The 9,986-nt window shown below is 42.0% G+C and overlaps 1 protein-coding gene across 3 annotated transcripts in view; it reads right to left on the reverse strand.

Annotated features, from left to right (window-relative positions):
• The window catches only part of NUP188 (nucleoporin 188), a 28,899-nt gene that overhangs the window by 17,103 nt on the left and 1,810 nt on the right, over nucleotides 1–9,986 (reverse strand). For 2 of the 3 annotated variants that reach the window (XM_064676963.1, XM_064676965.1), the window contains exons 2-22: nucleotides 9,783–9,837; nucleotides 9,114–9,187; nucleotides 8,810–8,894; nucleotides 8,069–8,149; nucleotides 7,574–7,618; nucleotides 6,900–6,992; nucleotides 6,652–6,771; nucleotides 6,070–6,281; nucleotides 5,214–5,328; nucleotides 4,791–4,991; nucleotides 3,955–4,044; nucleotides 3,594–3,659; nucleotides 2,954–3,073; nucleotides 2,409–2,535; nucleotides 2,146–2,301; nucleotides 1,672–1,798; nucleotides 983–1,070; nucleotides 816–892; nucleotides 561–675; nucleotides 300–420; nucleotides 2–68 (exon numbers count right to left, since the gene is read on the reverse strand). In XM_064676963.1, the coding sequence (XP_064533033.1) occupies nucleotides 2–68; nucleotides 300–420; nucleotides 561–675; nucleotides 816–892; nucleotides 983–1,070; nucleotides 1,672–1,798; nucleotides 2,146–2,301; nucleotides 2,409–2,535; nucleotides 2,954–3,073; nucleotides 3,594–3,659; nucleotides 3,955–4,044; nucleotides 4,791–4,991; nucleotides 5,214–5,328; nucleotides 6,070–6,281; nucleotides 6,652–6,771; nucleotides 6,900–6,992; nucleotides 7,574–7,618; nucleotides 8,069–8,149; nucleotides 8,810–8,894; nucleotides 9,114–9,187; nucleotides 9,783–9,837 (2,235 nt within the window). Of the gene's footprint in view, nucleotide 1; nucleotides 69–299; nucleotides 421–560; nucleotides 676–815; nucleotides 893–982; nucleotides 1,071–1,671; nucleotides 1,799–2,145; nucleotides 2,302–2,408; nucleotides 2,536–2,953; nucleotides 3,074–3,593; nucleotides 3,660–3,954; nucleotides 4,045–4,790; nucleotides 4,992–5,213; nucleotides 5,329–6,069; nucleotides 6,282–6,651; nucleotides 6,772–6,899; nucleotides 6,993–7,573; nucleotides 7,619–8,068; nucleotides 8,150–8,809; nucleotides 8,895–9,113; nucleotides 9,188–9,428; nucleotides 9,573–9,782; nucleotides 9,838–9,986 lie in introns of those variants that run through there. The other variant, XM_064676964.1, reaches the window with a different exon arrangement.

Raw genomic sequence — 9,986 nt, forward strand, 5'->3', positions numbered from 1 at the left:
CCTGCTGCGAGGATCCATTTCAGGGCATAAATTCAGTATAGCATGGATTAGCTGCAGAATTAGGCACCCTAAAACAGAGATAAAATGGGTCAGTCAGGTTTTGAGAACTTCTGCCTAGTTCCTACTATTTTCAAACAAATCACAGCATCTGACAATACCAGAAGACGTACAATACAAATCCCAAATGGCTGCTAGAAAAGGTATGATAAAAAAAGAAGAAAAATTCACATATTCTGTTGAGAAGGAAGGTGATCCTTTCTATTCCCTTCTCCTCCCTCTTCCTCCTTCAAGATCCTTACCGATTTTCTCTCTCACTCCATGAGAGTTGTATCTCCATTTGTGGTAATTTGGTAACATCTCCTTCAGGACAAACACGATGCAGGGCACAAGGCCTTGCCTCCGGGTGCTACCCAGTTGTCCCTAAGAGAAACAGAAATGTTATTTAACCAGGAGGGGGACAAAGGACAAGACAACTGCTGCAGGAAGATATGCCTTATGTCACTTCCCAATCACACCAGCTCACAGCTGGTGTCACACCAGAGCATTCCAGCAGCACTCACCCGGACAAGAGTTGTCACGAGGTTCAGGAAGGAGATGGTGACACTGTACTCGCCCTGGGGCTGTTCTATGCTCATCAAGAGGTTCCCATAGCCCCCAGCATTCATTCCCTCTGCACTGTGGAAGGAGCAAGAGGGTTCATCACATGAATAGCAGGATTCTGACACGAGTGAGAGATGCCAGGTGCAGAGACTGCACACTGGGAAGAAGTTCTTATGACATGTCAGGCAAAAAAAGTAGGGAGGGATCATGAATACCTAATCATGTGATTCATACTGGACAGTGGATTGGCAACAAATGGTAAGAACCCTGTGTGGTGAAGGTCAGTCCAAACCTGCAAGAGAAAAGGTACAGATGTTCCCTCTCATTCACCTATAAATGTCTACCAGTTCTCACACCCAGCAAAAACAGGTCCTTCCCTCACCTTGGCTGGCATCCGAGCAGCCAGGACTGTCAAACAATTGACACAAGAGGCAATAACATCCACAGGGGGAGAGATTACAGTTGTTAGCCTACAAAAGAGAAACATATGCATGAAATGCACTGCCAACTGTGGTCTAGCCTATTTACTGGGTTTTTTAATCAAAAAAGCTTCTCTCTCACTGAAGAACACATGTATAACATCTAAGCAGGTAAATACAGACAGCAGAGTCTGCACTTTCAGTCTAGACTTCCCACCTCCCCCTCACACCTGAGTCAGATCAATTTACTGCCAGAGGCAAGGCTGGCAAGACAGCAGGCTGTCACAGAGAACAATAATTATACAGCAGAACATTAATTCCCTGGCAATTAACTCTAGGAGGAGCTAATAAGTACAACTGTTTTAACACCCAGGAGTTACTGCTCTAACACTATGTTTTATCCCCCTTCCATGTAAATATAGGTACCAATAAAAACTGCCTTTAAATGGGTAAAACTGCACATTCAGGAAAGAGGTGGAAGGGGGGCATTCTGCTGCAAACAGTGTGTAGGCAGAACAGTTTTGAGAGCTGAACACCAGTCTTGGGGAGTTCAAGCACTGACACTTCTTGCAAAGCTCTTGGCAAAATCAGTAATTAGCCATTCTTCCAGCTCACTGTACCTGCTCAGGTACCTCTGCTGGCAGTGACTCACCTCTGCAGGAGCATGTAGATCCGCGATGTGATTGGAAGAAGGCAATCTGCTATTGATGCATCAGTGCTGATCACTTTATGAACCAGATCAATTATGGGCTTGACCCTCTGGCAATGCTGAATCACATCTGGGTAAAGAAAATCAACACTAGAATGCAAAATTGTACATAAGCAGTAATCAAACCTGGAACAATGAACATTATTCTCACCACAAGCCTCCACGATCATTCCCCAAACCGAAAAACATTAATTTTATTTATCTCAACTTTCTCCTCATCTAAAATGGATCTTGTCTCACTACATGGTCTTACCATGCAGCAAATTTTTTTTGCAGTGAATTTTACAGAATAATCATTATCGTCAGGTCTCTGGTAAAATATTCCATGCTCTTTCAAAAGTATTCAGTCCTACTACTAACCTCCAATCGATACCAATTAATAATTATTTATTCTTTTATACTCCCAGCCTGTCTCACCTGCTGTTGATACAACATGGAGCAGCATCTCAATCTCACAGGTGAACAGTGTCCAGCTGCTGTAGGAATACTCCCACCGTACCAAATAAGCCCGATCATCCAGCATCACCTGGCCCACTGTTCCCTGAGGTATCCGTAGATTTGTTTGACCTAATCCTAAAGATCAAAAAAGTAGATGAAAAAGTCACAAATTAGTTATAAGCCAGGTAAAGAACTGAATTCCCCAAAGCATTTCAGTAAGTAAAGAAGTGCAGTTTCCTTACCAAGAGGATAGAGCAGCTTTGGGGCCTGTCTTCGCCACAGTGTCCCGTCTTCATGGGAGATCACATCCGGAGGTTTATGCTTGTACAGTTCAATATAGAAGGACATTTTATCCAGGAAACTGTATACCTGCACCAGAGAGAGCTTCAACAATACAGCCAAAGAGCCAGAGCTTCTTAAAAATTAATCAACCAGGTCACCTCCAGGAATCAGCAAGTTTTGTTTTTATGTACAATATCCTTCTAATACATCGACCCTACCAAAACACTACTACACAGCCCACGTGTCCAGACAAGTCTCATCTAATGAATCAAGAACTTCTTATCAGTAAAGCACCATGCAAAAACTAGTCAGCATCTTCATCTTGAGCCACCAGGCTTGGAAAGAATTCTAAAAGCCAGACAACAGAGTCCTGCAACAGCACAGGGCTAATGTCTGTTACCTAAGACTGCAACTGAGATAAGCACATGTAATGGAAAGAATCATAGAGCATTTCATCCCTGTCTTGGAATAAATCACCTCCCAAACACCAAGAGAGATCCTGTACCTTTTTTGCAGTAGATTTATCAGATACAAGGGCTTGGAGCAGCTGAAGGAGGGGAGTGAGAAGATGGGGGAACATCCCACACACACTGTCCAGGATAATACCCAGACCAGCAGTAGGTTCCTGGTGGTGGAAACAGAAAATAAATATCTTATTACTAAAAAGAAAAGCTAAAAGGGTCTCAGTACAGCACAAAGCTACAGTTCCTTTTTAAGCTGTGCATTTAACATTAATCATGCACGAAAGTATCACTCCAGTCCTTGCACAGACTAAAGCATGAGGCAGTTCTGCAAGTATAAGGCAAGAAGTAAGACTGTAAGGCATTACATGTCATCCTAATTCTGTGGCAACAAAAAATAAGCAGGATGCTTTTGCCAGCAGTTAGTTCAATCCTTGCAGCCCCAGCCCTGCTATCAACTATCACCTATATTAAAACTCGCTCCAGTATCCTTTTCAAGAGTAAAGTCAAGGCTGTACCTAAAAGGCAGGAAAGGGCAAAAGTAAATCAAAGATAGATGCAAAAGAACTTTAGCTCCTCGGGCCCTCCTAGAAACCAACTAACTAAACACTATCAGTCTGTTCCTTTCCTATAAGAGAATCTTTTATCAGGTCTTAGTTATAAACAATTTGCCAACACACTCACCGTCTTCCAGAAGAGCTGAGGAATGCTGGAAGCTGCCAGAACTTCACATGCAGCATCAATTATATCCTACAAAGGAAGAGAGGATGAAAAAAAAATCAAAGCTACTTTACACAGCGGGTTTTCATCCCAACCAAGTTCTGCAACATTTTTGGAATTTTAAGTTTTCACGTTCACCCACCAAGATGTAACTATTTCCTAGAGTCGAAACAGAAACACACACCCAACATACCCAACCCCAGACCCCACAGCCAGCCTGAAGCCATGCTACTTATCTAAGTTTGCAATTTAACAAACAATTAGCATCAGTTATGACAGGTAATTTTAAATTATTTTACAGATGCAAGGGGCCTTGGGTGCTTACCTGCTGATTGCCCAATGTATGTAATTCCAGTGACGTCAGGACAAAGGAAAGAAGTCCATAAATACACATGCAAGCTGTGCTGGCAGTGCACTGCAAGGGAGGAACACACAGAGCCATTAAGGGAAAGGCTGTGAATTACAAACACACTGCAACTCTACTCAACATGCTTTACACACTGAGTTACTGCCTTTCTCATACATCCTTGCTGCACAGGGGCAGCAAAACAGGGAGCAGTCATTACTTAATCTCCACATTAACATGAAATAGTTGACTGAAATGAGAAACCTTATCACTATCATTATCACTAGAAATGCCTTCCAGACAGCAAAAAAAAAGCACTTCTTTTTTTATTTTGTGTCCATAATTATTTATTTATTTTTATTAAGGATTCATATTTTTTATTAAGTGTTCATAGAAATCTAAATTATTTGCTGCCACTGGTTTCTACCTACAAAGTAGTTTACTCTCACACACAGTGTTGTCTAATGAAACCATACATAGAGAGTAGTGCAGAGTTAAATCATCCAGTACTGAAGATCCATAATGGCAAATACACCTATATAGGCAAATCAGCAAATGTAATTAACTGCAATCTATTCTGCTACAACTTACAAAGTTTTGTTTTACTCTTTGGGCATAAAAATCAGTTTCATTCCAACTTGATTCCTGATCCTCACTGGAAGAAGGCAAGATGACAGACCACACTTTACTGCACACTGCTTAAAAGCAGACTTAGCTTGAAAGAACACTGCTTCAAAATCATCCACTTCCTATCACAGCTTTACACCAGGAGCAGTTAAATCAGGAGCTCACATACAGGATTATAAGAAACTCACATTCTTGCCCCCACTGCTGAGGGACCGCAGCAGCTTTGTCAGGTACTGGAACACGTTGAGCTGGATGGCAGTGCTGCCCATCCTCCTGATCACGTTTGTGGCCTCCTCGGGGTTTATGGTGTGACGGAGCAGAGCCCAGGCCAAGAGCACCGGAGCGTGATGGGAGACATCCCCCAACTGCAGCAGCTGATTGTCCATCTCCTGCACAGAGACAAGACAAAAGCAAAATAACTGACATCTTCTGAAAGCAGTTCACACTCAACAAGTTGATTGTGTCTCTCACATTATGTGGATGCCAGTTCCTACACCCGGTCAACACACCCAAGGATCAGAAATGCACAGACACAGCAGTGCCTGGGTAATCACAACAAATTCTGTTCTCTCAGGCCTGACAAGGGGTTGGTTACTGTGCCAGTGCTTTACCTGGTGGATGTGCTCACTGTTGGCCATCTTGTGCTCCTCTGTCCTGTCATCCAAAGCACGCTCATGCAGGGAGTCGATTTCCATGCCTTCCACCAGAATAAGAGCACTAAAGTACCTACAAGCATGAGAAGAATGATAACGAGTAGGTCAGAAACTTTATTTGGGGTTTTTTAAACTGTAAGTGGTCCTTTAGTTCAGCTCTTCTTTGAAGCAATAAGAAATTACAGGGAGTTAAGAGCACATAATCCAAATTTTGTCTTGAAATATTGGCATAGGACCAAATGCAATCTTCAGAACCACCATTTCTGGGTTGAACAGAGAAGAAAAAGTCACGAAATTTGAAGATAGCTTTTCCACCTTTGTAACTCTCTGCCACCTGGCAGGATTCTCATTGCCCCTCGAGTCATGTCCCACACAGCACAAGGAAGGCAACACTGCCATTTGTTGGCAGACCCACAACAGTTGAAGTGACCCAGGTAAAAATATAAGTCAGAGAAAGCACCAACCTCCACACAGGGAGCATCCAGTCCAGCACAGGACTGTGAAGATACAATTTCACTTTACCACAAGACCATCCAAGGAGGAGTGGCACTGTATCTCCACTGCCAATCTTTCCAAAGGCAAAATTATATACTAGATTAAAGTTAGTCTGTGGATACCTCTCTACTTTGCAGTCACACCTTCATTTTGCTGTAAACCTTCAGTATGATCAGAAAAAAAACTATTTTGCCTTCATATCTTTAGTTTGAAATAGTGGTGATTTTAAGAGGCAGCAGCAAGAATTATAAATGCTTTTTTCCTGAGGAGAACAATTGCTTTGCTCTGTCCCCACTTCACAAACACACACAACACTTACCCAATACGATCCACCAGGTGGTCCATGCTCTCATCCACCAAATGCCTGTTGGTTTGTCTCGTGCCAAACCCCTGCTCTTTGAACATCTTTGCAAAGGCCAGCAGCTCATCAGGTGCCATTTCAAAGTATGCATAGTAGAGGAAGATGACTTCCAGCAGCATGGACTGTTCACGGAGGCATTGCACAAACCAACGGGACACCTGACGCTCTGTCTGCACAAAGGAAAGTTCCACCATCACAGGACAGCCAAAGCAATCAGAGAAGCTCAACAGTCCGTGTAGCCAGCACTTGTGTCAATGGCAAGGAAAGCCACTATAAATACAAAGAGATCATGAGCAACTACACATAAATGGCTCTGTTAGCCCAGGGCTACCTGTGGATTTATGACAAGGAACAATATGTTTCATGCAACCCTCTGTTTCTGAGCAGAAGCGTGTTTTGTTAGAGAGAAAATAAATCTTATGTTTCTTGCACCAGAAGAAACATCCTGTTCGACTGCTCCTTCACATATGTATTTTCCAATGCACTACATATAAGGAAAGACTTCAAAGGTCAGATAAATACGAGTAAGAAACAAAGTACCATGAGATTTCCATGTGTTTCCCACGTAGGAGCTTCTGCTTTGTACAGCGCTTCAAACTGCTTCCGGTAATTCGGGACTAGTTCCTTGTCCAACTTTTCCACGCACTGGAAGTACTGTGCCTTAAAGGAACAAACAAAGAAATGAACTTCTCACGTGCCCACTCGTGTGCTTTTCACAATCACAAGTGAGGAATTGCTACCTATTTAGCCTATTTCAGTGGCATGGTGTCCAGGACTCCTGTACTCACTGTGTAAGGGTGTCTCTCATCCTGGAAGTAGGTGAGCAGGTGGAGGACGCAGCGCAGGATGCAGATCCTCTCCTCATAGTAGTAGTCAGCGAGCTGTGAGTGTACAGTGCCACCAGTATCAATTTGATATCGTGCCCAACTCCCCTGCACTTCCCTCTCCCATGACAGGAATGCAGGGTGCTCACACATTATTACAGGTGGAGTTTCAACTGAGCAGTTTTTAAGTTATTGGAAAAAAAACAACACTTAATTAACTTTACGGAACGCAATAAATCATGGCCACAAGGACAGGTCTATAATTACACTGTTAAATGAGAAAACTTGGAAAAGAAAAGAAAAAAGACATTCCTATAAATCTGTCAAAAATTATCATCATCCTTCCTTTCAGAGTTGTCACTTCAGACAGTAACATTCAAAAATACAAGCTTTGGAAAATAAGGGAGTGTACATCAACCCTGCTAAATTCCCTCACATACTCTAAAATTGCATTCCTCTAGCAATCATCAACACTGTTCAAATCTACATGCACATCCATCAATTTTAAAAGCACCTTTTAAAATTTGTTCACTACATGAAGGAATGCTTCAATTATTTTAAGATTTTCCACAGAAATAAAGTGAGTTCTCTGCCAACAGATCTTTTCCACAGGAAAAAAACAAATGGAAATGACTAACCTTCAGCATCAGAGCCTGACTCTGCCTTTCATCCTGAAGAACTGTCTGTAAACAAAACACAACAAAATAAAGACTTGTAGACAGATCTACTGACAAAACACATATGCACAAAAAAGACTGAAATGAAAAAAAGGCAATTTTTCTTTCCATTTCTTTTGGAAAGAGATTACGAAAGCACAAAGACAAAACCCTAATTTTTAACTGCATATTTATTTTTCATCTTCACTCTCATTCACAAATCTGTAGCTTTCCTGTATTCCTATGATAGAGAGAGGAGCTGAGTTCCTGCAGAGATTCAAGCAGGAAGAGATAAGCCTGGATATCTGCTCTCACATTTCTTTAAAGCAGCACTGGAGCATTGTAGGTTCAGAGAATAAAATCTACGAAGCCATTTCCAAATCAGAACTCAGACTCACGTGTGCCCATGGGCATCAACAAACTATTGGTATTAAGGACAGATGTGGAGTAAACAGAACATTAATGGGAGCTATGGACCTTCAGGGAGTCCCTTGTTCCTCTGTAATCCTCTTGAAGATACGACTGTAACAACTGCACACTCTGCTCTTCATCCAGACCCTAAACAAAAGAAAGAGAAATGCTCTGAAATTAATAAAAGGCAACTGAATTCAATAAAGACTAAGATTCTCTCCAAATACTCAGGCAGCTCTTATCTTCAAAACAAATAATTTCCAAAATATGACAAAAGAACACTCTTGCACCAGGCAGATGCTTTAATCAGCAGTTCTGTTTAAAACCAAACACACAAGCTTTGCTGTCATTGAGCTGCAGGAGTTTAAATTCAGCTTAAGGAGCATCAGAGCCATTTAAACAAAGGTACCACCAGTCCCTGAACTCTAAACCTGTGGCTTAAAGAAACAGAACTTTGCAGGTAAACTGAGAGGGCTGTCAAACAATGCAACTGATTCCAGGGACATGAGTTTTTAGCTGAGCAGGTGTCCTGGAAAACCCAAGACAGACAATAGCAGGTGCTGCTGCTGAAAAGCAGAGCCCTGTGCAGCAGGACCAGGAAAACCACAGCACCTCAAGGTCACTCCTCACTTTGGAAAAATTTGACCTACAGCTTCAACATGTCATTCTAATATCCTTTAGATTATATTGAATTGAAAGGACCTTAAATTTGCCTCTACTCAACATCAAGAAGATTACTTATATATAAGAATCCCAGTAACAATTCATTCCAGGAATAAAAAATAACCAGATGGCAGCTTCACTCACCAAAAACTTGCTGACCCTCAGACCCAACTCTTTTAGTGGAGCAGCTACATCTTTATCAGCTTTAATTTTTTCTGCTGAAGTCGTACTAAAGAGAAAAGAAATTTCAATTACTAAAAATGCGGCAATCCCAAGGACTGAACTAAACAGGCATAATTTCTCTTGCTCCTCCTCTCCTGAAGTCTTGTCATGCAAGAGAGCAAAAACCTATTTTTATGTAATCAGAGATAAATATTCAACATGATCCTCTATTTACTGGGAAACCTCACGTTAGAAGTTCATTTCTAAAATCAGGCAGTGACTGTACCTTGGTGGTTTATAGTATGACAGTCCCTCTAACAGCCTCTGCCAGTGCTTGTTCAACTCTGCAGCAATCTGGGCCTAAAAAAGAAACAAATAGCACTGAACAGACTCCTCAAAGTGCACTACCACGTACCAGATTTGTTAAATTTATAGAAACCAAGGAAATTCCACCACCACAGAGACAGGAACAACAAAAGACAGGTGTCTGTGACTCAGACTGATTCCAGGAAAGGGAGGCAGAGACCTGCCTTGCTAATCCCAGGAAGGGCAAGGAAATAGGAGGTAATGGACTGGGTTCAGAAACATTTGGATTTCCAACCTCTGGGCAAATTCTTGGAAGCACAGGCTCCATCCCTTAAAATAAGGCAGCAGGCTGCACCACTCATCAACACCCCAGGCCAGCCAGTCTAGGAAGCAGCACTTGTGCCCACTCCAGAAAAGGAACCACCTTTTCCATACACCCTTCCAGGCAGTTCATGCAGCAGCTGTAAACAAGCAGTGGAAGAATGAAAAAGTAACAGAGACAGAGGAACAAAAAACACACTGAGGAAGAGGGAAAAACAGCAAAACAGTGAATATTTTCACTAATATTCAACCAGATGTACAGATGATGTATTTGGCCACGGAGCCCTTTCAGTGATGGCCAAACGTGCTCAGCAGGACATGGACTTACTGGTTCTCTTAAAGCTGATCTGCCCAGCAGAATTGTCCATAATTCTCTGCTGCTCCTGCAAACAACAGGAAAAGGTGCAAAGTGTTTTAATTATGACCATTATTTCAGGCTTCCATTTAGCTCATGCCTTTTCAAACCTGCAATTAACTCAAAGCAGATCACCCTGTAATACAAGAAAAATGATTTAAGGAACATCAGCTTTTA

This window comes from Pseudopipra pipra, chromosome 20 (genome assembly GCF_036250125.1).
Source record: "Pseudopipra pipra isolate bDixPip1 chromosome 20, bDixPip1.hap1, whole genome shotgun sequence".
Taxonomy (NCBI): Eukaryota; Metazoa; Chordata; class Aves; order Passeriformes; family Pipridae; genus Pseudopipra; species Pseudopipra pipra.